Source organism: Polypterus senegalus, chromosome 13, assembly GCF_016835505.1.
Source record: "Polypterus senegalus isolate Bchr_013 chromosome 13, ASM1683550v1, whole genome shotgun sequence".
In the NCBI taxonomy this organism is placed as follows: Eukaryota; Metazoa; Chordata; class Cladistia; order Polypteriformes; family Polypteridae; genus Polypterus; species Polypterus senegalus.
Window position 1 is genome coordinate 21,388,072 of NC_053166.1, and position 27,196 is coordinate 21,415,267.

General features: G+C 40.5%; 1 protein-coding gene across 1 annotated transcript in view; it reads left to right on the plus strand.

The window, feature by feature from the left end:
* Positions 1-723: 723 nt before the first annotated feature.
* The window catches only part of LOC120542947 (titin-like), a 59,591-nt gene continuing 33,118 nt past the window's right edge, over positions 724-27,196 (plus strand). Inside the window, exons 1-4 of the mRNA XM_039775713.1 lie at positions 724-1,106; positions 5,566-5,667; positions 15,411-15,695; positions 25,978-26,256. Of these exons, the coding sequence (XP_039631647.1) occupies positions 1,049-1,106; positions 5,566-5,667; positions 15,411-15,695; positions 25,978-26,256 (724 nt within the window). The 5' untranslated portion in view covers positions 724-1,048. The remainder of the gene's footprint in view (positions 1,107-5,565; positions 5,668-15,410; positions 15,696-25,977; positions 26,257-27,196) is intronic.

Consider the following 27,196-nt stretch of genomic DNA (forward strand, 5'->3'; position numbering starts at 1 on the left):
CAGCAAAGTGAGTCAAAGCTTAAGGGCCAGTTCCTACTTTCGGCTTTACTCTTTGTCACGTTTTATCTGCTTCTTGTTTTCTTTTTGCTGGTTTTTGAGGCAATTTAGCTGAAGGCTAACTTCCATGTGAGATTTTGTAATATTGTGTGAATGGTTTTCTTTACTATTAATTTCAATGCTATTATTCTTCCATTAAAAACATATTTTAAGCAAAAAACACTGCGAGTTCGGTTGAGTTAAAGGTTTAATTGTGGCCTTAAACTGACTTAATAACCACACATAGAAATAGTACTTCTAAATTGTCACTGAGGTTCTAATGATTCAGTCACATTTTGAATGGCAGAATGCTTTATAATTCTTCTGATATTAAATTGTTTTAAAAGAGATGAGAAATTATACTCCGTGAAAGATTAAAATGAATTAACTAGCAGATTAAGAAAGGTGATGCCTAAGACTTTTTTTGGAAGAAGCACTTGGTAGAAGCATCTATAGAGAATGTGAGAGGCTGTAAAATTCTGTCCAGAAAGTCCTCACTGGGAAAGATGCCGAATAAAATTTTACCTGACTGATGGTCCTATAAAGTCACAGAAAAACACCGAATCTTAATTGTAATGTGTAAAGCGTGGTCTGAACAGGGGGAGGAGGATTTGCTTTTGTCACACTTCCTGCTTTTATAACTTGATTACATTTTAAAATAGATGGCATTTTGAAGAAGGAAGCCATGAATAACTCGTAATCAGTTCACATCAGACTACACTTGAATATGGTGCTGAACAAAAATTACGAGTCTACTATTTTTAATATAGTTATAGTAATATAATTACTTCATTTTTTCAAGCCTATTTAGTACTCTGCTGGACTGAAGCTTCAAAAATCAATCTTTAACCAGAAGCCGGCACTCACCTGCCTATAAAAAGACAAGATCTGTGAAAAAGACAAATTTGCAAATATTACTTCTGAGGCAGTGATGCCCAGATAAACCTGCATGAGAGAAGGCGTCTCTGACCTTAAGGAATTGTACGGGCTGCTCTTAATGTGACAAGCTGCTATGATTTCTATCAAGAATTGTGTGCTTCTGACTCTAATCGCTTGTGATGTTTTACCAGGTGAGATATTTTGCTATTGATCCTTTTCCACTGTGTCCCAAAACTGCTTTTTAATCAGTGACACCTGATTTTTTGGTTATGTAGCATTGTATACACCTCAGCTATATCTGCTCATCACTTTTCACAATATTCTGACATCTTTGATTATTATATAATGCCTGTTGTAATTTTATTGGATTATTTTTGTGTAGTCAAGTGGTTTCATTCAAACAGAATAAAAGATTTATACGGTTGTCAATTATTGTGCTCAGTGTTACATAAGCTTATTAAATCGTATATTATTTAGTAACACCATAAAAAGGTGTCATGTCATTTTCTAACCCACTTAATCCAGATCAGGGTTCATGTCCCGGGTCCTCCCTGGGAAAAACAAGACATGCACTACAACTATTTGGTGTTATTAATGTGCACTATTTACTCTAAAAATTGTCAGTATGTCTAAGTGCCCACTTATGTAATGTATTTATTTTTTCACAGTGTGTGGCTGGTGAATAATTACATATCTATTTTATGTGCGTATTGATTTATTTTTTGTATGTTAATTCATTATTATTCTTATTTAATTTTAATGCGTTTTTCCTTTCTTGTAACTATTTATTTGACGTTTTGTGAAGCACTTTGAGCTATATCCTTCATACATATCTACATGTTATAGTATATATACAGTATATATATAGTGAACCTTGAACCCGGACACAGACATACATGGACTTCAAATGTTCCAAAACACACAGGTTTTATTTTCAGCACATTAACACAGTGCACAAACTAGCCACAATAATGCTCTTTCCTCTCTCTCTTCTGCCGCCTCCACTCCTCACATGCAAGCTACGTCCTCTTCCACCCAACTCCAGCTCCTAGAATGGAGTAAGGTGGCCGCTATTATAGCACACCCAAAAGTACTCCAGATGCTCCCCAATTAAAAATCGGCAGCACTTCCAGGTGTGGCGGAAGTGCTGCATAGGCATCAAGCTCCTTTTCTGGCAGCACAGAAGTGCTGCGGACGACAATTCCGGAGCTGTCCGGGTGCCCCCTGGTGGTGGCCACATCCTCCCACAAGGTTGAGCTTCCAAGCTCTGTAGCCCCAATACAATCCAGGGAGGTCGCCCTCTTGTGTTCTGGGGAAGATATAGAACCTCTCCCGGTCCCTCCCATCTCCAGGCGTCCAGGTGGGGCAAAGTTCTGTATATATATATACAGTGCATCCGGAAAGTATTCACAGCGCATCACTTTTTCCACATTTTGTTATGTTACAGCCTTATTCCAAAATGGATTAAAATCATTTTTTTTCCTCAGAATTCTACACACAACACACCATAATGACAACATGAAAAAGGTTTACTTGAGATTTTTGCAAATTTCTTAAAAATAAAAAAATTGAGAAAGCACATGTATATAAGTATTCACAACCTTTGCCATGAAGATCAAAATTGAGCTGTTTCCCCTGATCATCCTTGAGATGTTTCTGCAGCTTCATTGGAGTCCACCTGTGGTAAATTCAGTTGATGGGACATGATTTGGAAAGGTACACACCTGTCTATAGAAGGTCCCACAGTTGACAGTTCATGTCAGAGCACAAACCAAGCATGAAGTCAAAGGAATTGTCTGTAGACCTCCAAGACAGGATTGTCTCGAGGCACAAATCTGGGGAAGGTTACAGAAAAATGTCTGCTGCTTTGAAGGTCCCAATGAGCACAGTGGCCTACATCATCCGTAAGTGGAAGAAGTTCGAAACCACCAGGACTCTTCCTAGAGCTGGCCGGCCATCTAAATTGAGCGATCGGGGGAGAAGGGCCTTAGTCAGGGAGGTGACCAAGAACTCGATGGTCACTCTGTCAGAGCTCCAGAGGTCCTCTGTGGTGAGAGGAGAACCTTCCAGAAGGACAACCATCACTGCAGCAATCCAACAATCAGGCCTGTATGGTAGAGTGGCCAGACGGAAGCCACTCCTTAGTAAAAGGCACATGGCAGCCCGCCTGGAGTTTGCTAAAAGGCACCTGAAGGACTCTCAGACCATGAGAAACAAAATTCTCTGGTCTGATGAGACAAAGATTGAACTCTTTGGTGTGAATGCCAGGCGTCACGTTTGGAGGAAACCAGGCACCGCTCATCACCAGGCCAATACCATCCCTACATTGAAGCATGGTGGTGGCAGCATCATGCTGTGGGGATGTTTTTCAGCGGCAGGAACTAGGAGACTAGTCAGGATAAAGGGAAAGATGACTGCAGTAATGTACAGAGACATCCTGGATGAAAACCTGCTCCAGAGCGCTCTTGACCTCAGACTGGCGCGACGGTTCATCTTTCAGCAGGACAACAACCCTAAGCACACAGCCAGGATAGCAAAGGAGTGGCTTCAGGACAACTCTGTGAATGTCCTTGAGTGGCCCAGCCAGAGCCCAGACTTGAATCCGATTGAACATCTCTGGAGAGATCTTAAAATGGCTGTGCACCGACGCTTCCAATCCAACCTGATGGAGCTTGAGAAGTGCTGCAAAGAGGAATGGGCGAAACTGGCCAAGGATAGGTGTGCCAAGCTTGTGGCATCATATTCAAAAAGACTTGAGGCTGGAATTGCTGCCAAAGGTGCATCGACAAAGTATTGAGCAAAGGCTGTGAATACTTACTGTATGTACATGTGATTTCTCAGATTTTTTATTTTGAATAAATTTGCAAAAATATCAAGTAAACTTTTTTCACGTTGTCATCATGGGGTGTTGTGTGTAGAATTCTGAGGAAAAAAATTTATTTAATCCATTTTGGAATAAGGCTGTAACATAACAAAATGTGGAAAAAGTGATGCGCTGTGAATACTTCCTGGATGCACTGTAGAAAGGTGCCATGATTAGTGAGTAGAGCAACCTTATGTTGATTACTATTGTCTTTTTAATCTAAGAATTTTAGAACTATAGAATCTTTCTGTCTGTCTGTTATATCCCCAAGCTAATAGGTGGCTCTTGTCTGATGTTGGTAATGGACAAGTGTCCTAGAATTGGCCAGTCCTCATAAGGGTTAGGTGAAATTCAGTATTTGAGGAATATCTTTGGCCACTAGGAGGAATCTGAAGGAGGATGGATTGACCAAAATTGCCCATTTCAAGAACTCCAGCCATAGAAATATTTATTTAAATGGATTTAGAGGGGAGCAAAGTAGTAGGCAATTGCTTGTCTCACAAGAAGACAACAGGCGATTATAGTTGCAGGAAAAGGAAGGGGTGATATGAAGGGGGGCTTCGATTGTATTGTGCAGTGAATAGTGGACCAGCCGACCTATTGAGTTGTGTAGAAATTCTACATTTATTAAGTACACCCAGAGATGCCTTTATTACTTTGTTGCATGACATTGATTTTATGCTCCTTCTGTATTACTTAATGCTATTTAGCTTTCCATTCTTCGCGGGTTTGGATTTTACTTAATACATAATAATTATCTATCTATCTATCTATCTATCTATCTATCTATCTATCTATCTATCTATCTATCTATCTATCTATCTATCTATCTATCTATCTATCTATCTATCTATCTGTGTTGTAGAGTGACATGCATATCTATCTTAATAAATATATACATTCGGAATGAAATTCAATGTAATAGGATAATAGCTAGGACTCCAGACGACACCCCGTTTAATGTCCAAGAACATTAAGATTGTGAAAAGTAAGAAAACATACATCTTGTAACCATTGTCAATTTTAAAGGCTCTTAATGAGCATGAAAATTATCTTAGATAGATAGATAGATAGATAATGAACAACTGACTATGTCCAGCACTTTTATACTGTAACTCAAGAATCATGGAATGTGAACAGTCTCATCATTATGGTTGGTATCCTCTAGTGTAGTAACCAAGACCGGATTAAGACCCCCACAGGCTTCTTGGTGACTGAATGAATAGAGCTCCTTAACAAGAACTTGATCATCCTTTAGAACAATGCAACACACAGACACCCATCCGTTTAATGCAGCACAATAGTTTTCACTATTAATGGAGTGCGGACTCTCCATTATTTCATTGAGCAAGGTGGGGAAGACCCCTTTGATGATACCACTCATTTAGGTGACACCCAGTGCTGTCCACACCCACCTAGTGGTGGCAGTAAATGTGAATAATCTCAAAGAGTACACTTGTAAGCGAGCACCTGCTTTAATAGAGTGTTCATTTCTTTTATTTTGTTATTTGTTATAATGGGGCACTGTACCAAATGTAGGTTTATATTAATACCTAAATTGGTTTTCATTAATATTTTAATGACTGTCCAGTAATTTCAATCAATTAGCTTAATACAACTTTCATACAATTTTTATTTTTTGTTTTTTGTGTTTGACTAATCCAATTGATGGCTACGGTTTGCAGGGCTCTACCAGCATCCTGGAGTTTATTTAATAAATTAAATGTCACACAATAGTAACATAGTACATGGGACAGCACATTTGATAAGTGATTTTATTTCTTCAGGTTCTTTTCCCTGGGCTAAAGGAGATGATCGATGCCTTCCTGCTGGGACAAATACTCACAAGGGAAATTTCTTTCAAGAGCCCAAGGAATTTTTTATGGAAGGTAAACTCTTCACATTAATGAAATAGTCAGCACTAATTAAATGATTGATTATTTAGGATTAATATGCCTAATCACTGATCATTAGGGATCCGGGTTCAGTTCCTATCCTGATCCCTGTCTGAGTGGGGTGCACACATTCACTCTAAGTTTGATCCTCTACCCAAACACATGAAAGTTAGTTTGATTGCCCATATAGGTGAGTGTGTGAATTTGTCGTTCCAAAGGTGGGAACGTCCTTTAGACTCAATGGCTCCGGCTCCTGTAATATTAGTGTTTGTTAATACGTGTACTTTTGTCTATTTTAGTATTTGCAATTGTGTGAATTTCATTTTTGTTATTCTTTTCTCATTTTGCTTTGTAATTTAAAACTTAATTAACAATTTGTATGTTAGTTTTGCAGGTCGCATGACCACAGTTATCGCATTTATGATGTAACAGAAGCTACAATATAACTATGATGGTGGCATTTGCACTTTACATTAACCCTCGATGGATGAAAAAACCTTCTGGTCTTTATAGCAATGCTTAGCTTTATTTCTGAATAGGCCCTGGCATTAGCAGTTTGTGTTTTGGTTGTGAATCTGACTTTCGATGTATTTTTTGTTTTTGCCTGCAATTAAATCGAAGTTTAGTGAGTGTGTCAAAATTTCACTATTAGTTAAATTCAACTTCCAATTCGAAAATGATCAAAATGTCAAGAAAAGTAGATTTCAGCGTGGTGTCTGTAAAAAACTGAAATTGTATTGTAATATTGGAATACTGGAAAATTATTCATTCTTTTGCCTTTCATTGAGCTGCTGAATGACTACACCTTAGCAAAGACTCAAACTTTTAAATGAGCATTTTTTTTCAGTTGAGACATACAGTGCATCCAGAAAGTATTCACAGCGCATCACTTTTTCCACATTTTGTTATGTTACAGCCTTATTCCAAAATGGATTAAATTCATTTTTTTCCTCAGACTTCTACACACAACAACCCATAAAGACAATGTGAAAAAAAGTTTACTTGAGGTTTTTGCAAATTTTTTAAAAATAAAACTGAGAAATCCCCTGTACATAAGTATTCACAGCCTTTGCTCAATACTTTGTCGATGCACCTTTGGCAGCAATTCCAGCCTCAAGTCTTTTTGAATATGATGCCACAAGCTTGGCACACCCATCCTTGGCCAGTTTCGCCCATTCCTCTTTGCAGCACCTCTCAAGCTCCATCAGGTTGGATCGGAAGCGTCGGTGCATAGCCATTTTAAGATCTCTCTAGAGATGTTCAATTGGATTCAAGTCTGGGCTCTGGCTGGGCCACTCAAGGACATTCACAGAGTTCTCCTGAAGCCACTCCTTTGATATCTTGGCTGTGTGCTTAGTGTCGTTGTCAGCAGAAAGATGAACGGTCGCCCCAGTCTGAGGTCAAGAGCGCTCTGGAGCAGGTTTTCATCCAGGATGTCTCTGTACATTGCTGCAGTCATCTTTCCCTTTATCCTGACTTGTCTCCCAGTTCCTGTCGCTGAAAAACATCTCCACAGCATGATGCTGCCACCACCATGCTTCACCGTAGGGATGGTACTGGCCTGGTGATGAGCGGTGCCTGGTTTCCTCCAAACGTGACGCCTGGCATTCACACCAAAGAGTTCAATCTTTGTCTCATCAGACCAGAGAATTTTGTTTCTCATGGTCTGAGAGTCCTTCAGGTGCCTTTTGGCAAACTCCAGGCGGGCTGCCATGTGCCTTTTACTAAGGAGTGGCTTCTGTCTGGCCACTCTACCATACAGGCCTGATTGGTGGATTGCTGCAGAGATGGTTGTCCTTCTGGAAGGTTCTCCTCTCTCCACAGAGGACCTCTGGAGCTCTGACAGAGTGACCATCAGGTTCTTGGTTACCTCCCTGACTAAGGCCCTTCTCCCCCGATCGCTCAGTTTAGATGGCTGGCCAGCTCTAGGAAGAGTCCTGGTGGTTTTGAACTTCTTCCACTTACGGATGATGGAAGCTCATTGGGACCTTTAAAGCAGCAGACATTTTTCTGTAACCTTCCCCAGATTTGTGCCTCGAGACAATCCTGTCTCTGAGGTCTACAGACAATTCCTTTGACTTCATGCTTGGTTTGTGCTCTGACATGAACTGTCAACTGTGGGACCTTCTATAGACAGGTGTGTGCCTTTCCAAATCATGTCACATCACCTGAATTTACCACAGGTGGACTCCAATGAAGCTGCAGAAACATCTCAAGAATGATCAGGGGAAACAGGATGTACCTGAGGTCAATTTGGAGCTTCATGGCAAAGGCTGTGAATACTTATGTACATGTGCTTTCTCAGTTTTTTAATTTTTAATGAATTTGCAAATACCTCAAGTACATTTTTTTCACGTTGTCATTATGGGGTGTTGTGTGTAGAATTCTGAGGAAAAAAAATTATTTAGTCCATTTTGGAATAAGGTTGTAACATAACAAAATGTGGAAAAAGCGATGCGCTGTGAATACTTTCCGGATGCACTGTAGGTACAATAATAACTTCAGAAAAAAAATAAACTGTCTTTCTCAGACAATTTGCATCATGTTTGTCCTGTCACAGGCTCCATGGGTATTGTTATTCACCCAGTTTTGTTCTGCACTTATCTCCATTTCCTTCAAAAAATAGTTTGTCCAATGTCCAGTGATAATTGCCCTAGGAATTGCTTAATTTAACCAGGATTATTGCTGTCTGCTCCATTTAGTAATGAGACCAGGCCTACTGATTTGCGAAATAGTTGCATAAGTAGTTTCTAAGAAACATAATTTACTAAAATATACAGATACTGTGACCTGTAGGGGATGTGGCATTATCCCAAATTCTAGACACAACCACAGAAACTAAAGTCCAGGGTTCAAATGTAAAGTTTAATATGGGTACTTCAACGATACGCCTTTCACTCATTTATTATTATGTAACAGGATCTTATCATACACTTTGTTTTGTCTTCATAACACAAAGCATCAGTAAAGTGTTTTTTCATCTCTGCAATGAGACCAACTAACAAAACATTCACTTTGGAGTGATCTGAGGTATCCATAACTAAGACACATTTCTCTTTATATTACATAGTGAATCTTTCATATTAAATTAACAAGTAATTTTACCATCGTGTCAATATGCTACACTGCACAGAGATGAATAACCTATCTGCAGATGTTTTAAAAGTGCTGTGAAGATCAAAAGATGTCTCTGTTAAGGTCTTGTTACATAAGAGTAAATGAGTAATCGATGCCTGTTTGCAATACCTAAACTAAAGTGTAACTTTTAATGCAATTCTAATACCTTCAACAAGTTTCATCTCTCATGATTTCAGTTAACAACAAGAACAATACGGTTCTTTTCTCCTGCTTTCCTGAGCTCCTTTAAGGCGAGCTTTTTCCCTGCTCCACACCCAACTCCAACTATTCTAGAAAAGGCAACACAACTCGTATTATTTAAGACTTGGGAGTACTTCTGTGGCTTGGACAAGGTTCTTTGGTAGTACTTTCAGAAGTCCAATGAAATAGGTAGTGCAAATCTCTGTAAAACCCTCTGGTGGTTAACCATGGAACCCAAAATGGCTGCCCACCAGGTTCCCCGAATACCCTGTGGGTGTCCGAATGGGCACTGAAACCCAGGGCTGCTGCCATTCTTCTGTATTGGTGAAGAATGTAGTCTTGTTCCACCATCTCCCCCAGACTCTCCATTACATTGGCCTCCCAACCAGGTAAAGGTCAAGAACCCACCTTGACAGGGACGCCAGCACAAATGGAGACACGTGGAGGGATACACAAGCATACACATTCACACAGGCTTGAACCCAGGCATACATAAGATCATACACTCAAAGAAATTCATAAGTGAAGATGGCCGACACCTTGTCTGCCCTATCCGAAGACATGCCGGACAATGAAGATAAAGAAGTGAACACACAAACACACACCACAATAGATCTGCAAAGATCAACATGCACAGAAGCATTAAACCAGCCCCATACTAATCTGTCTGTCTATCTGTGCAGCTTGTTCACTTCATTTGAGCCAGTGTGTTTAGTTCAAATTAAATATCTTTTAACATGTGCACACCTCACTCTGGTGGCACGGTGTCGCAGTGGGTAGCGCTGCTGCCTCACAGTTAGGAGACCTGGGTTCGCTTCCCGGGTCCTCCCTGCGTGGAGTTTTCATGTTCTCCCCGTGTCCACGTAGGTTTCTTCCCACAGTCCAAAGACATGCAGGTTAGGTGGATTGGCGATCCTAAATTGGCCTTGGTTTGTGTGTGTCCTGCGGTGGGTTGGCACCCTGCCTGGGATTGGTTCCTGCCCTGTGTTGGCTGGGATTGGCTCCCGTGACCCTGTGTTTGGATTCAGCGGGTTGGAAAATGGATGGATGGACACCTCACTCTACATTTATTTATGTACATAATAAATATATAAGTTAATGTATTTGATTCTGTATTATTTTATGGTGCCCTGCGGTGGGTTGGCTACCTGCACGGGGTTTGTTCCTGCCTTGAGCCCTGTGTTGGCTGGGATTGGTTCCTGTGACCCTGTGTTTGGATTCAGCGGGTTGGAAAATGGATGGATGGACACCTCACTCTACATTTATCTATGTACATAATAAATATATAAGTTAATGTATTTGATTCTGTATTATTGTATGGTGCCCTGCGGTGGGTTGGCTACCTGCACGGGGTTTGTTCCTGCCTTGAGCCCTGTGTTGGCTGGGATTGGCTCCAGCAGATCCCGGTGACCCTGTAGTTGGGATATAGTGGGTTGGATAATGGATGGATGGATGGATTGATTATTGTATGGTGCAATGGGTTGTATTATATTGTTAAATCTTCTTTTGTGTAAGTCCCTACGGTATCACTAAAGTGATGTTTACATGGAATGACTGGATGGACCATTCCATACCACTGTGTCTCAGGTTGGGTAACTTGATGCAGGGCAGCACTCACAACAGAAATTAATAAGAGCCAAATCCAATTGACAACTACTTTATTTCAAAATGAGCCTAAATATAAAAGAACAGTCTGATTAAGTCAAAGTCACACTGGATAGATGTATTAACTTATGTGGATATATTCTTTACCAAGGTGTGGCATACAACCTTTTAACCCATTTATGCCTAAGGAGTGTGTACATGAAATTCACATATATTGCATAGAAAAATATAAGGAATAAGAATTTGAAGAGAAATTCCATTGTTGAGTTATGTGGCGTTCCAAAATTGGAACACTAGGCAAATCCACTTCTTACATTATACATAACGTATAAAATTACCTGACTGTCGTTCCAATAATGGAACACGAGGCATTAAAGGGTTAATTACAAAAATAAAAGTCCTTTTTAAAACCAGAAAACACAACCCAGAAGTCGTTCCCTACACATACCATTTTTTTCCCTTTAATTTTGGTCACTTGTTCACATTTTGGCTTCTCTAGTACAGGGGTCCCCAAACTCAGTCCTGGGGACCCCCTGTGGCTGCAGGTTTTTGTTCCAACCAGATTCACAAGTGGTGAAAATAATCAATAACAACTGATCTCATTTAATTAGCTGTTTTTTTTTTTTTTTACTCTTCTCTTATTCTGCATTTGGATAAACACAACAGAATGTTTTTTACATTTCTAAGACATTTAGAAATATTTCAGTTTTTTTCTAAAGCTATAAATGCTTAACTCTCTTTTGTTATTATTACCACTCTTATTTTAACTTCACCTGTTTGTTGTCTAGCACAAATCTTGTAATTGATATTTAACCCACTTCCTATTGTCCAAATGACCTGAAATTTTGCACACTTACTCACTTCCAGTAACAATACATGAATCAATAATCAGTTTCACTAGTTGATCAAGTAATCCATGTTAAGAAATGAAATTTTCATATGAAGAATAGTTCAAGATTCCACCAATAGATGGCGCTAGTAACAGATAGAAATATTAGAGGAAGTGTTAAAATATTGATTACAAAATGATACTAAAACAAACCCAAGAATAAAAGTTGAAAATAATACATATATAAAAAAATACTTTTTAAAAACCATGATTATATTAAGTTAAAAAGTGTACTAAAAAGTAAAAAATAAATTTCTCATACATCACTCGTAAAATAAAAGCGTGGGCACTTTTCAACAATCAACATTCAAAAAATACTTCTTAAAATCTTAACAAAAGAGCCCACCTTTTATTGTGATGTATGAGAGACTTATTTTTTACTTTTTAGTACACTTTTTAACTTAATATAAGCATGGTTTTTAAAGTATATATATATATATATATATATATATATATATATATATTGTCAGGGATGCCAGGGGCTATGACCCGGCCGGGACGCCAGGAGGGACCGGAAGAGGGTCAGAGCCCGCCTGACCACGTGGGTTCGCCTTCGGGTTGCTTTGGGAGCCACGGGTCAAGGGCTTGGAAGCTCTTCCCTGTAGGGGCCCGTGGCCACCGCCAGGAGGCGCCCCAATGCCTTGGGGACTTGTTTCCCCAGCACTCCTGCCACACCAGGAAGTGCTGGGGGGAAGACTTAGGACGGTGCCCGGGGAGCAGCCGGGAGGACAGCCGACACTTCCGCCACGCTGGGGCGTGGCCAGAAGATTGCCGGGAACACCTGGGGCTCATCCTGGTCCTCCATAAAGGGCCGCTCCGTCATTCAGAGCTGGAGTCGGGTGGAAGGAGGACGAAGCAGTGGAGAGTGGAGGCGGCCCGAAGAAAGGCATTGTGGCCAGGACTTTGTGTTTGAGTGTTTGGGGTATTGGTGCACGTGACTGGGTCTTTGTGACCATTGTTTGGGGTCTTTGTGACCAAATAATTGTGTAAATATTCTGTAAATAAACGTGTGGTGGTGTTTAAACAAGATGTCCGCCTGTCTGTGCCCGGGTGCCGTTCACAATATATATATATATATTGTCACGCTTGGGTCACAGATTTGCACAAAGACACTCGGGATCGTGGAAAAAAAAAGAAGGAATTTTATTCAAGCACTGCAAACAAACATTTGCCACTTCAAACTTGCTCCTTGACAAAGATGGCTGTTTGTCTTTCAATCAAAGGTTACATGAGTTTCTTCTTCTTGAATGTAAACGCCAGGAGCAGAGGCAGTCTGAGAGAGAGAGAAAGCAAAAGAAATCAATAACAAAACCGACAGGTGCGCGCGGCTTTTAAGTCGGCGGAGTACCGCTGAGCTTGTATTGCGCGTTATAGTGCAAGGTTAAGGAGCAATGCGAGGGTAGTCCGTGTTTCGGGCTCTGTGGTTTTCCCAGGGGCGTCCGTATCTTCTTGGGGTGCGATCAGCCCTCCAGCTCACAATATATATATATATATATATATATATATATATTATTTTCCCCTTTTCCTGTGTAGTTTTCTCCTTTCATTTAACCCTAATAGTGACAATTAACAACCAGCACAGCAGACACTTGGGATGATGAAAGCAGCAACAACGTTAGTGTCAGACTCGCTAATTAGTAAATAAGCAATTAATTTGCCAGAACACTTGGAAAAGCACAATGAAAATTAGGTTGAAAATATTGTTTAAGACTTAAAAAAAAAAACTACACATTCCCCATATAACTGCTTAATACATTTCAATAAAAAATTAGTTTGTCATTTCTGCATTGACTCCAAAACACAGAAACTGGGAAATAATGACTTATTTAATTAGGCTAAGAGTCCAATGAAAAACGGAAGTTGGTTGGAACAAATACCTGCAGCCACAGTGGGAACCCCAGGATCGAGTGTGGGAACCACTGCTCTAGTAGTCTCACCCTTGGTTGTCTTTTTGACCACAATTTCTCATTTCTCAAATGTCTTCTGGTTGTTTTATGCTCACAATAATCCTTAACATTCTGTGTGTCATAACAAAAAAAAAAAAAAATCATATGACGTATAATTCAAAATCAACAACAACATGGAAAATGTACTTTTTCCGGGTTGAAACATAACAACTTCTGAGCACCTGGGTTCATATCTCAAAATGAATGTCTGCTAATATTCTTCTTGTTTATTCTATTTTTTTTCCGTATGGGGGTTTGTTTGATCGGCAAGGTTTACCGGGGCTCCGTACGTTTATGTGTGAGGTGTGTGTGTGTGTGTTTGACTCTGCTCTGAGAATGACTGTTCTCTCCAGAGTGGCATTCTGCATTGCACTTATCAAAATAGTATCTAGAATGTTATTTATTGTTTTCATAAATTAATGTTAGTACTGATCAGCTTAAATTTTGTAATGAATATGACAATGGTATGTAACGCTTTATCGTTCTCGCCATTACTGTATGCAGTTTTTACATTACCATGTGATTCGTTCCTGCATTATGTTTCTGAATAAAACAAGACAGATCTTACTTCAGGTGGGAAGGCCTAGTCCTCTGACGTAGTGTTATTTTCCTTCTTTGGAAGACACTATAACAATAGTGAGAACTGTAAATCCCACACTTTAATGTGGACCACCAGAAATTTCATATCAGTTTCTCTCTGTTCTCAGTCAAACCACTGAGAAGGGGCCTTGCTGGATTAAAGCTTTCCAATTGGTTTTAGTGAGGCATCTTCTGCTTTTAAGTCACAATGAAGTCATTAGACCATTCAGTGGCAACACGCACAGCAAGACACCATGGAAAGTGTCTGTGCCTGCAATCTTCTAAGCAGTGCTCAGCTAGTAAATTCTATATCAGTCCACTCATAGTCTTCAGATAGCATTTATGGTTTTTTAGATGTGTGAAGCATCATGACTTCCTGAAATGATACAAAGGCAGAAGCTGAAATTTTCACACACATGGTAACCAGGGGTCAGATTCGTAAAAGTTGTGTACACACAAAAAGAGGCTTGAGATGTGTGTATGTAACCTTTCAGGAAAATGTCAAGATTTATAAAAGAAACTTGATAGGGAAATGTGTGCAGATTTATGGCAACCCATCTGTATACAACATTTCAGAGAAAGTGGGAAGTAATGACTCCGCCGATAGAGTAGGGAATTACAGCCAAACCAGCTAAATGTCGGCTCATGCATATAATTATTCATATCAAAGAGCCGTTATTATAACATGCGTTGACATGACAAACACTTTAAATCTCAAATGTGATGAATATGATGTACAGATGCATGGCAGCACAGTGGTAGTGCTGCTGCCTCACTGTTAGGAGACCCGGGTACGCTTCCCAGGTCCTCCCTGCGTGGAGTTTGCATGTTGTCCCCCTGTCTGGGTGGGTTTCCTCCCACAGTCCAAAGACATGCAGGTTAGGTGCATTGGCGACCCTAAATTGTCCTTGGTGTGTGAGTGTGTGTGTGCCCTGCGGTGGGTTGGCGTCCTGCCTTGCGCCCCATGTTGGCTGAGATTGGTTCCCTGTAGTTAGGATATAGCAGGTTGGATAATGGATGGATGATGTACAGATTCCTTTTAGTTCCCTTTTAAGAAGGCCAATGCTGCATATTTTAATTCATTTTTCATTTCAAATCAACTACCTGTTGTCACTTCTCAGGATTAGAAACCAATACAATTACTTCTTGTCAATAATTTGTTTGTGCAAATTTACTTGTCTGTGCAATTCCATCTGGGGTTCGGGGTGCTGTTACACCCCGTATAGGTCACACACCTCACTGCCATTTAATCCCCACCTATGCAGTTTTGGTTTCCTAATGACTTCAGGTATTCTGTTTGTGGTCATATCCAAATGTAAAATTATTTCTATTTTATGTTTTGAATTGTGAAATAAATGTCTTGAATCAATGTCTGACTTTCTCTCCATGTAACTCTGCAGACGATGACCAGATGAATGTTTTCACCGGCGACTTTGTGACACTCCACATTAGTAGAAATCCATTTGAAGTCATAGATCTTACATGGAAGAAGGATGGAGCGATGGTGGCAAGGTTCAAAAATGATATGAAAACTGTGTCATCCAAAAGTAACGCACAAATGTTATCAAATGGAACCTTGAGACTTGGCAGGATTTCAGTGAATGACCACGGAACATACAGCGTGGAAGTATATGATAAGGACGGAAGAAATGTAAAGAAAGACTCTCGTTTCTTAGATGTGTTTGGTAAGTTTAATTCATTTTGCCACTGAAAAGTGAGAAAGAAGGTCTTGAAGAAATTCGCAGACACATTACTGCCAAATATTTAAGAGTAATTCTGAGAAAATCTCCTTTTTGAGTCTTTAGTTAAAAACAACCAGAAGGTTGCTGGGTTACTCTTCTTAGTCATGTAGCGTATGTACACTGAGATAATAATAATAATAATAATAATAACACATTTTATTTAATAGGTACCTTTCTTAACACTCACGGTCACCTTACAATGAAATTAAACAACATTAATAAAATAAAAACAAAGAGAACAATAAATCAAAAAGCAATAATTAGCAAACAAACAAAAGTAAAAGGCAGTAATAGTGTAAAATTCACAATTGGTAAACCCATTTGAAAAGATAAGTTTTGAGGACAGTTTTAAAATGTATTATTGAATCGAGCTGGTGGGCGGCATGGTATTACAGTGGTAGTGTTGCTGCTTCGCAGTAAGGGGACATGGCTTTGCTTCCCAGGTCCTAACTGCGTGGAGTTTGCATGTTCTCACCGTGTCTGCGTGGGTTTCCTCCCACAGTCCAAAGACATGCAGGTTAGGTGTATTGGCGATCCGAAATTGTCCCTAGTGTGTGTGCTTGGTGTGTGTGTGTGCACCCTGCCGTGGGCTGGCACACTGCCTGGGGTTTGTTTCCTGCCTTGCACCCTGTGTTGGCTGGGATTGGCTCCAGCAGACCCCCGTGACCCTGTAGTTAGGATATAGCGGGTTGGATAATGGATGGATGGATGGATGGATGAATCGAGCTGACGTATATGAGAGGGAAGAGAATTCCCGAGTTGAGGAGCACAATGAGAGGACGCTCGAGCTCCCATAGCACTGAGTTTGATGTGTGGTACAGAAAGTAGAGCTGCAGATGAGGAGCTAAGTGAGCGAGAGGAGTGTCAGTCTGTAGGAGATCAGTGAGGTTGTGGAGAGCTTTAAATGTTCAGGGCTGTATTTTATATTGTATTCTGTAGTTAACAGGGAGCCAGTGAAGTTGAGAGAGAATCGGTGTACAGTAATATGTTCAGTGGATTTAGAACAGCAGGTTATTATCCTGACAGCAGAATTTGGAAGAGGTTGTAAGCAATGGATACGTTTTTGTGGGATGCCAGATAGAAGAGCATTACAATTATCTATCTATACGTGAGGTGACTTGGGCATTAACCAATACTACAGTACTGTGTTATGTAAGAACAGGACGAAGTCTAGAAATGTTTCGGAGATGGAAGAAGGCAGGCCAAGAAACATTACTGCTATCAGGTAATCTACAGGGTGGGCCATTTATATGGATACACCTTAATAAAATGGGAATGGTTGGTGATATTAACTTCCTGTTTGTGGCACATTAGTATATGTGAGGGGGGAAACTTTGCAAGATGGGTGGTGACCATGGTGGCCATTTTAAAGTCGGCCATTTTGGATGTGCCACAAACAGGAAGTTAATATTACCAACCATTCCCATTTTATTAAGGTGTATCCATATAAATGGATTTTTGCTTTATCATGAATACAAACATTAAAAACAAATAATTGTTGCTTTTCAACACACCACACAATGTTTGTGTCAATATGAAATACAAAACAAAAGCAGATTGCATTTTTATTCATGTCCATTGATAGTATGCCATCACTGAAGACAAAGCAAATATGTTACATTTAGCTTAGTAGCAAATGAAGTGCATTGCATTTCAATTAGAGACCATGTTTTAATCATGCCAAAACTGAACCAAAGGGTGGGGCAAGTGGCATTACATGACAGGTACATCAAATGCCTAGCAGCATAAAGGCAGCATAAAGCAGGACGTCTCACGCCTGGACAAACTTGTTAAGAAGGCAGGCTCTATTGTAGGAATAAAGCTGGACAGTTTAACATCCGTGGCAGAGCGACGGGCACTAAGCAAACTCCTATCAATCATGGAGAATTCACTGCATCCACTGAACAGGATCATCTCCAGACAGAGGAGTAGCTTCAGCGACAGACTGCTGTCATCGTCCTGCTCCACTGACAGACTGAGGAGACCCCACACTATGCGACTCTTCAATTCTGAAACCAAGACGACTATAACAAATACAGAGACAATCAAAGTTTTTAGGTTTCTATAGCATCTCGTATTATCAGGAAGTGACCTTTATACCCTCTACTCGGTGACATGATGGGTTGTGACCTCTGATGTCCCACATAGCAGAGTGAAAAGCGACTGTATGCAAGGTACGTCGAAAACGATGGCTCCAATGTGAAACAAAGGCAGGCAATGTGGCGTAGTAGGCAAGATCTTTGCCTTTAAATGCTGCGGTTGGGTGCTCAAATCCTGTTACTAATGCTGTCACTTTGTCTCTCTGTTTCCCAATTGAAAAATGAAAAAGAATTAAATCACTTGTATCTCTCAAATGTTCTAAGACTCCTTGAATATAGACCTAAATAAATAATAACAAAATGGTGTTGGTGTCTCACTAAGATGTTAAATAGTTTTAAAATTTGCCATTAGCACAAAATACAGTAAAACCTTGGATTGCGAGTAACTTAGTTTGCGAGTGTTTTGCAAGACAAGCTAAAATTTTTAATACATTTTAACTTGATGAACGAGCGAGGTCTTGCAATACGAGTAGACCGTATACACTTTGTCTGCTGAGCGTCACGTGATCACTTCTGAGCTGATGGTTTTTCTCTCTCTCTCGCTGCGGGATTGTGGGTAATTTTCTCCCATGTTTGGTCTCAGTCGGAGTGCCTCACTCACATAGTCAACATCCGTACGAGTGTTTACTATAGCATTGTGACCACGTGTGTGTGTGTTGTAACATGTGAGTCCCTGTCATGCACCCCCAAAACACGAAGCAGAGTCTCAGTACTTTAGCAAAACCAGCTTTTATTCAGCTTGAAACGGGAACAGCAGGGTTATTTATTGTGGCGTGATCTACCGCTCTCCTATACACAGACGCAGCAAGCAGGGTCATGGACAGGTTAGTGGCCAAGTAATATTGTGCCCTTCCATTTATAATGTTCCTTGCATCACCCATTGATGGCAGGCGCTTATAGAGCGACCACGACCTTTTCAGGTTTGTTTTTACGGCAAACTGCTACAGAGCGGGCAGCCTGCTGTTGCTTCAGGACACTCTTCCACGTGCCGTCACGTTGTGGGGGGAATCCCAAAAGATTTTAGAATCCTTACAGTGCGTAAAGCATTTTTTTAAATTTTGTGTCCAAGTGTAGTGACTCTTCAGGCAAAAGCAACTGTCATTGGAGAGGTTCCTTGTTAAAGTCGCAAAAACAGAAAAAGATTGCAGTGAGCCAACAGGTAGCAGGGATTCCATTAGTTAGAGTGAAAGTCGTCCACACAATAACCCTACTCCTCCTCCTCCTCCTCCTCACCTCTCTCTCGTCTCCCTCACACCAGCCACGATTCTTTTCAAAGGTAAAGTGCAGTTTAATTAGTTTTACATATTTTTACTTTATATTTTGTATTAATCATTTTTATATAAATATTTTTGGGTTGTAGAACGAATCATCTTAGTTTCCATTATTTTTTATGGGGAAATTCACTTTGTTATATATGAGTGCTTTGGATTACAAGCATGTTTTCCATGCACCACTGCAAACTAAACAATTGTACACAAGATAAGTCCAAAATGGTGTCCCCTACGACAAACAAAATGGCATCGCAATAAACGGTTAAATGTTTTAACAGTTTTAATGATTGCTTTTAGCACAGAATAAACCTTAGATAATACACTCTTCATGTTCCAAAAGACACAAAGAACATGAAATAAATACATAATATGTTCAAGAAAAAAAAGCATTATAGTATACACTGTGTGCACAATTATTAGGCAAGTTGTATTTTTGAGTATTAATTTTAATATGGAACAAACACAGTGCTATCAGTCAATCCAAAATGTTAATAAACCTGAAACCTGAATGTTTCACAACGGAAATGTGAGTGTGAACATCATCAGGGAATACATATGTGCGCACAATTATTAGGCAACTATTAGTGTGCAGATTTATTATGCAACTAAAGGAAAAATGAAAATTTTCCCATCTCACTTGTTTATTTTCATCTGTTATAGTGAGAATAATAAACAAACACCTCAAAATTTACAAATAAACATCTCTGACATTTCAAAAAAAATAAATCAATCAATCAATGACCAATATAGCCACCCTTCTTTCCAATAACAGTCATAAGCCTTTCCATTCATGGAGTCTGTCAGTTTCTTGATCTGTTGACAATCAGCTTTTTGTGGAGCAGTGACTACAGCCTCCCAGACACTCTTCAGAGAGGTGTATTGTTTTTCTCCCCCGTAAATCTAGCGTTTAAGAAGTGCCCACAAGTTCTCGATAGGGTTTAGGTCAGATGAGGAAGGGGGGGCCATGTCATTATTCCTTCATCTTTAAGGCCTTTACTGGCTGGCCACGCAGTGGAGAACTTCGATGCAAGTGATGGAGCATTGGCCTGCATAAAAATCATGGTGTTTTTCCTGTATCACTGTTTGAAGAAAGTGTCTTCGAAAAACTGGCAGTAGGTTTGGGAGTTGATTTTGAGTTCATCTTCAATGCAAAAAGGTCCAACTAGCTCATCTTTAAAAATACCAGCTCATACCAGTACCCCACCTCCACGTTGGAGTGGAGCTCTGTGCCCATTACTGATCCACAGGTCCATCCATCTGGTCCATCAAGAGTCACTCTCATCTCATCGGTCCATAAAACCTTTGAAAAAAATCTGTCTTCAGATATTTCTTGGCCCAGTTTTGACGTTTCAACTTATGTTTCTTGTTCAGTGGTGGTTGGGTTTCAGCCCTCCTTACCTTGGCCATGTCTTTGAGCACTGAACACCTTGTACTTCTGGGCACTCCAGGTAGGTTGCAGCTCTGGAATATGAAAGTACTGGAGGATAATGGGTTCCTGGTAGCTTCACATTTGATTCTTCTCAAATCTTTGGCAGCTAATTTGCATCTTTTGTTCTCAACACGTTTCTTGCGACCCTGTTGACTATTTGCAACAAAATGTTTGATGGTTCTGTGATCACACACCAATATCTTAGCAATTCCAAAAGTGCTGCATCCCTCTGAAAGACTTTTTACAATTTTTTACTTTTCTTTTTTGGCCCATTTTGCCTGAGGAAAACTAGCTGCCTAATAATTCTGCACACCTTGATATAGGGTGTTGATCTCCTTAGGCCACACCCTCCCTCATTACACAAATACACATCACCTGACGTGCTTAAATCCAATAAGCATTCAAGTTAATACAGCTTGGAGTTGGAATATACGCATTAAAAATGATGATATGGTCAAAATAGTCACTTGCCTAATAATTGTGCACACAGTGTAATATGGTCACCGCCATTAAATAACACTGGAAATGGTGGTTTCCAAAGGAAGAGTAAGATTCATTGAGCAATGTCCTTAACTTAAAAATTGCTCAAGGGGCGCTGTACAACGGCTGACCCTGTGCTCTGACCCCCCCAAAGTTTACACAAAAAAGAGAATTTCCCCTCAAGGATTAATAAAGTATATAAAATCAAATACATTTTTTTTTTTTTTTTCAAAATGGATCTGGAGTGACGTCATCAAAATTTATAAATGTAAAAATTCCAAATTCTTCAAGTTTTCCAAACCTTTTCATGACACAAATACACAAAATGGTGATGTGATGATATCCCAGTAATAACAACAAGTTAGACAATGTACGCATGGCGTAATGTTCAGGTACGTTCAAGGGCAGAACAGAGTTCACTAACTCAGTTCTAGAAACTTCTCAATCTATTTCAGAGTTTTGGGCACCAAAGACTATCTCAGCAGGATTGGGTAAAAGGTTAAAAATAAGGATCATTCTCACTCATACACACACATAAACACAAACACACACTCCATATTCACATATGGTTTCAATTTGCAATTGCCAATTAACAGCCTAAACAATAAACAAAACACAGCTTTTGTAATGCATTCTGTTTTCACTTATGTACAAGTATGTAGAAGACATTCAGTTATGACATATGTTAGAGCACAGGTGTCAAACTCCGGTCCTGGAGGGCCGCAGTGGCTGCAGGTTTTCATTCTAACCATTTTCTTAATTAGTGACCACTTTTTGCTGCTAATTACTTCTTTTAATTAACTTGACTCAGGCAACCCTAACCCTAACCCTAACCCTTTAGTTGTTTATTTTTCCTTAATTAGCAGCCAAACAATAATGAGGCACATCACACAATATCTGAAAATAAAGAAAGGTGAAGGTCTCAGTAAGGTCGATCTCTCAACTCACCAAAATACTTTGACGATGTTCATATGAAAAACAGAAAAGCAACAATTTTGGAAATGTCAGCTGTGGCAGAACGAGAGCAACAACAAGCCATGGAATTAAATGACGAGTTTAATTAACAGCGAGCATCAGCTTCTCATTAAGAAACTGGTTGGAGTTTGAAGCCCCAGTTTAGCTGGTCATCTGTTGGCTAGTTTTACGTCTCATTTCTATTTGGCTGTCATTTTAATGAGGAAACGAATCAATTCAGAGGACTGCATCCTTCTAACAGGGCTATTAAAATGTGAATTAGCAGTGAAAACAGGTCACTGGTTAGGAAAAGGGTCTGATTGAAAACCTGTAGCCGCTGTGGCTCTCCAGGCCTGGAGTTTGACACCTGTGTGTTAGGGAAAAACAGAAATGAAAGGGATACTTTCTCAAAGCGAATGACCATAATGGATATCTGGTGAATGTGGCACTCTGATGGTAAATTATAGGATAACCAAATTTTGTAAATCCCAAAGCTGGACACTTGTGTAGCATGTATGCCTGGATAAAGCCCGTCCTCATTCTGTTTAATGCCTGCTTAATCTCTTCGTCGTCAGAGATTGATCAGGGTATAAAAAAAAAAAAAATGCTTTCACAAATAAACACGTATAATTCCACACATTTCTTGATGTGGAAACAAACAAATAGCAGCACTGTCTGATTTTATCTTCTTCTTGGTTCTTGTCATGGTGCTCTTTAAATTTAATACAAGTCTTAATCAAGCTTTCCTGCTCAAGAGCTTTCATCACACTGTTATATTACATTGACAGGGGGGCTGAGTTTCATGTGTGCTAGTCTAAATATATGATGAAGATGATTGTTTTGGCACAGCAATGTTATATTAAATGTACAGCTTGTTAAAACTGGAAAATTTTGATATTCTTCAGTTATTTATCAGGATACATAACCTTATATCAGGACACCGCAACATCTGGTCAGACTGGTAAATTACACTGATGGCAAAATAGTGAATTATCATAAACTGCAGATAATGGTGCTGTGATGTTAGTTTAGTGTATGGTTGATCATGAGTAAATGTGTATTATTATTAATTATTCTTATGCTTGTATAGTCAGGAAGATCATTCGAAGTTCTGATGCACTGGTTTTCTTTTGCCTACGCTTAAGCCACTGGGCAGACACAATTTATTCATACAGAGGTTTCCATGAGCACCTTACTGGAGTTGCGGACAGAGGATTGCAGCTCCGTGTTCAATCAAGCAGCCAGTGACTTCCTACCCGTGCACACAGTCTGTTGTTGTTTCCTTACCTTGTATTGTGGATTTGTTGCCATCTGTAGCAGCTATCAGAAGTGAAAAAGAGGAAAACATTCAAATTGTAAAAATTAGTGTAACCACTGTCAAGGTAAAATTGAAACACTAAACTAATTTGTTGTTGAAGCTGCACAGAATGTTTCTTTGTCTTAGGGTAGATGAGATTGCACATTCACAATATTCAATGGAAGATTTTGAAATTTTAAAACTGTACAGCACAATCTGTTCAGGATATTGCTACAAAAACTAAATTGTCTCACAAATGGCGCTTTTCCACTGCATAGTACAGCACAGCACGGTTCAGTACAGCTCACCTTGGTTCGGCTCAGTTCGGCTCGGTTTGCGTTTCAACTGCAGTTTAGTACCGCTTTAGAGTGGGTGGGATTATTCACGTGTCGTTATAGTTGCGCCTCTACTGCCGTGACACCGTGGAACTTTTACAACAACACGCAGACAACGACAACACTTTAGCTCGACGACGCGCAAGGGTAAGCATCTAAAAAAAGCACATCACTAGCTAACTTTTATCACTGTTGCAAAGCATAAAATGAACTTAACTGCCAGTGTAACATTAAAATGCTGATTCTGTATATTACAGATCTTCCACATTTTGCAAAAAAGTCGCCGCAACAGACCATCTGTTTGGACATTTAACCGTGCTTCAGAGTGGTGGGATGTGATTGTTCCCGGTTTTACAAACACTCAGTGGCTGGAGAACTTTCGAATGTCTGAAGAAACATTCATCCACTTATGCAACAAACTGCGTCCAGCGATGGAGAGACGGGACACAAACTTCCGAAGTTCCGCGTGTGTGTACCTTTAAAGAAAAGAATAGCCAGTGAAGCAGTAATGACGATTTCCTCCGGCCAATCAGTGACCAGCAGAGTTTACACGTCACGTTTTGGTAACGGTTCGGCGCGCTTGGAACCTCGGTTGAGGTGGTACTAAAAAAAAGGACCAGGTACCAGGTACTGTTCCCAGTGGAAAACCCCCCAAAAGTGAGCTGAACTGAACCGTGTCGTTCCGTACTATGCAGTGGAAAAGCGCCAAAAATGTCCTTGTGGGCGGCACGGTGGCGCAGTGGGTAGCACTGCTGCCTCGCAGTTAGGAGACCCGGGTTCGCTTCCTGGGTCCTCCCTGCGTGGAGTTTACATGTTCTCCCCGTGTCTGCGTGGGTTTCCTCCGGACGCTCCGGTTTCCTCCCACAATCCAAAGACATGCAGGTTAGGTGGATTCTAAATTGGCCCTAGTGTGTGCTTGGTGTGTTTGTGTGTGTCCTGCGGTTGGTTGGCACCCTGCCCAGGATTGGTTCCAGGATTGTGCTGTGTTTGGTTGGGATTGGCTCCAGCAGACCCCCGTGACCCTGTGTTCGCATTCAGCGGGTTAGAAAATTGATGGATGGAAGGAAAATGTCCTTGTAGAATAAGTGTGCTACATTGTGATGGTGCGGGTTGGCTCCACACCACCGGGTACCACCATGAGCCTTTTGAACATGTGACCGACGATAACGCTTCTGAGGGATGAGCTCAGCAAATGAGGACACCACATGAAGCAAGGGGAAAGTGCAGTGCTAAGTGTCCAAAAAGTGCAGTGCTTTAAGAAAGTTCAGTAAATAAATAATCCAATTGAAAGCAAATGTAAGGTAGAGGTTAAAATCAGAATAAATAAATCCATTAAAACAAGGTTAAAACCAACTCACAGAAAAGTATTCTTTCTTGAAAGCCCAGCATATTGATCTTTTAACTGGTGGTTCCTCTGCTTATCCCATACGGACCTTGCAGCAGAGGAGTTGCTCTAACAACAGATGTAACTGACATTCCCCAGGTCCGGGTCCCTACCGTCCCTTGGTTATGGAAAGGCTTAGTCTCCATACTGAGGCTTAGATCCCCAGAGGCCATGGTGCTCACTTTGGGGCTCTATTCCCAAGCCTCCTTGACTCCCTCTGCCATCCCGGTCTGCTGTAGATAGTCGTTCCCACTCCTGGTCACTCCTGCTCCTCAGACATGTTCAGCTGGAGTGACCCAACTGAACCTCTGCAAGTGTTGGCCACACACTCCTGTCCAGGGGCTCTCTTCCCAGCTCCTGAGGTTGCTGTCTTCAGCTTGCTTCACACCAACTCCTTCCGTCTCCTGCCTTCTGCTCTCTCTTACCCTTTATCCTCCATTCTCTTCTCTGCTTGTTTTTTCACACTAACGCTTCCCTTTAAAAGGCACAGCTGTGGCAATCAGAGGCTCCTGGCGTCAGTTAGGGTCACAGAAGATATAAGCTAAGTGCATGGCCGTCCGCTCCCGTATCGTGCACAGGAACTGCTCTCGCCACGGCACCATGTCCCTCCAAATAAAGACGCGAATGCGGCAATTATTTAAAAGCTGCCAAACAGAAGCGGGCTTCACTTTACCACATACATTTCAGCACATGAGGCCGACTTGTTTCATGCAGACAGATGGACGGACAAGCTTGCTGACAGATAGACAAACAGACATGGCTGCCACAACAGGTGCTTTGCACATTATAAATGAATGCATCTTATAAAATTATTAAGACAAGAAAAGAAAAAATCGTAATGCAGAAAAATCAAAATTACAGTATGCAAATTAATTAACAGAGAAGTGGCCTCTTCTAATTATAATATTTCTTAATGTTTCATTAATTTGGTGAGAAGTTACTTTCATTTTCTAATTTATATCTCTTCTCTTGAAAGATAAAACTCAGCTGGCAGCCTTGGGGGCTCCTCTAGCCCTACATCCAAAAAATGAAATGTCAGGAATGGCATCTATAGAGTGGAAGAAGGGAGATGTACTTCTGGGCTGGCAGAATATAACACATAATGAGAAATGTTACAATAGGATGGAAATTTTCCAGAATGGCACTCTTTGGCTTGAAAAGACTGAAAAAGCTGATGAAGGAATTTACACTGTGAATGTCTTTGATGAGAATGGAAGTCCGATTTACACTGAGCTCATCAAGGTAATTGCCATAGGTGAGTAGCTTCTTGAAATCAAATGACCATACTTACTGTGTTTCTGTCGTATGATCTTGCCATTCTTTAAGCAGACAGACTGAAAACACATAATTCTTACAGATGTATTATTTGTCTGCTTAATGAGATGTCTTACGTATGCTGTCAAGATTAAATTCAAGGACTCCTAAAGTGGAATAGAATGTGTTCATTGACAATTGCCAAAGCGGCCTCACAGCTCCAGGAGACAGCCCACTTACTTTTTATGTGGAGTTCATACTGTCTTTTCCCAAGTGGATTTTTCTCTGTATACTCTGGATTTGTTTACAGGTTAATTGTGGACTCGTGTTCCCTGTGACTGGCTGTCACTTCAGCCAATGCTTTTTCTAGCCATATATACACACTGAGCAAATTCTTAGTACCTCTATACTAACACTGGATATGGCCACGTTTTGCTCTGCAAACATCCTCATTTTTCCATGGCATGCATTCCAGAAGATGTTGGAAACATTACTTTGAGATTCTGGTCCATGTTGACCTGATTGCATCATTTAAGTTTACCTTTAAATCTCTGCGGTGGGCTTTTGCGAGGGTTTGTTCCTGCCTTGTGCCCTGTGTTGGCTGGGATTGGCTTCACCAGACCCCCGTGACCCTGTGTTAGGATATAGTAGGTTGGATAATGGATGGATGGATGGAAATCTCCCATTCTACCACCTTCCAAAGGAGTTTTATTGGATTCGGATTCAGTGACTGGAAGAACGCTGAACTCATTGTCATGTTCATGAAACCAGTTTGAGATGACCTTAGCTTTCCGACAATGGTGCATTATCATGCTGGAAGTAGCCATGAGAAGATGGGCAAATTAATAAGCTCTATTGTAGGATTAAAGTTGGACAGTTTAACATCTGTGGCAGAGCGACGGGCACTAAGCAAACTCCTGTCAATCATGAAGAATCCACTG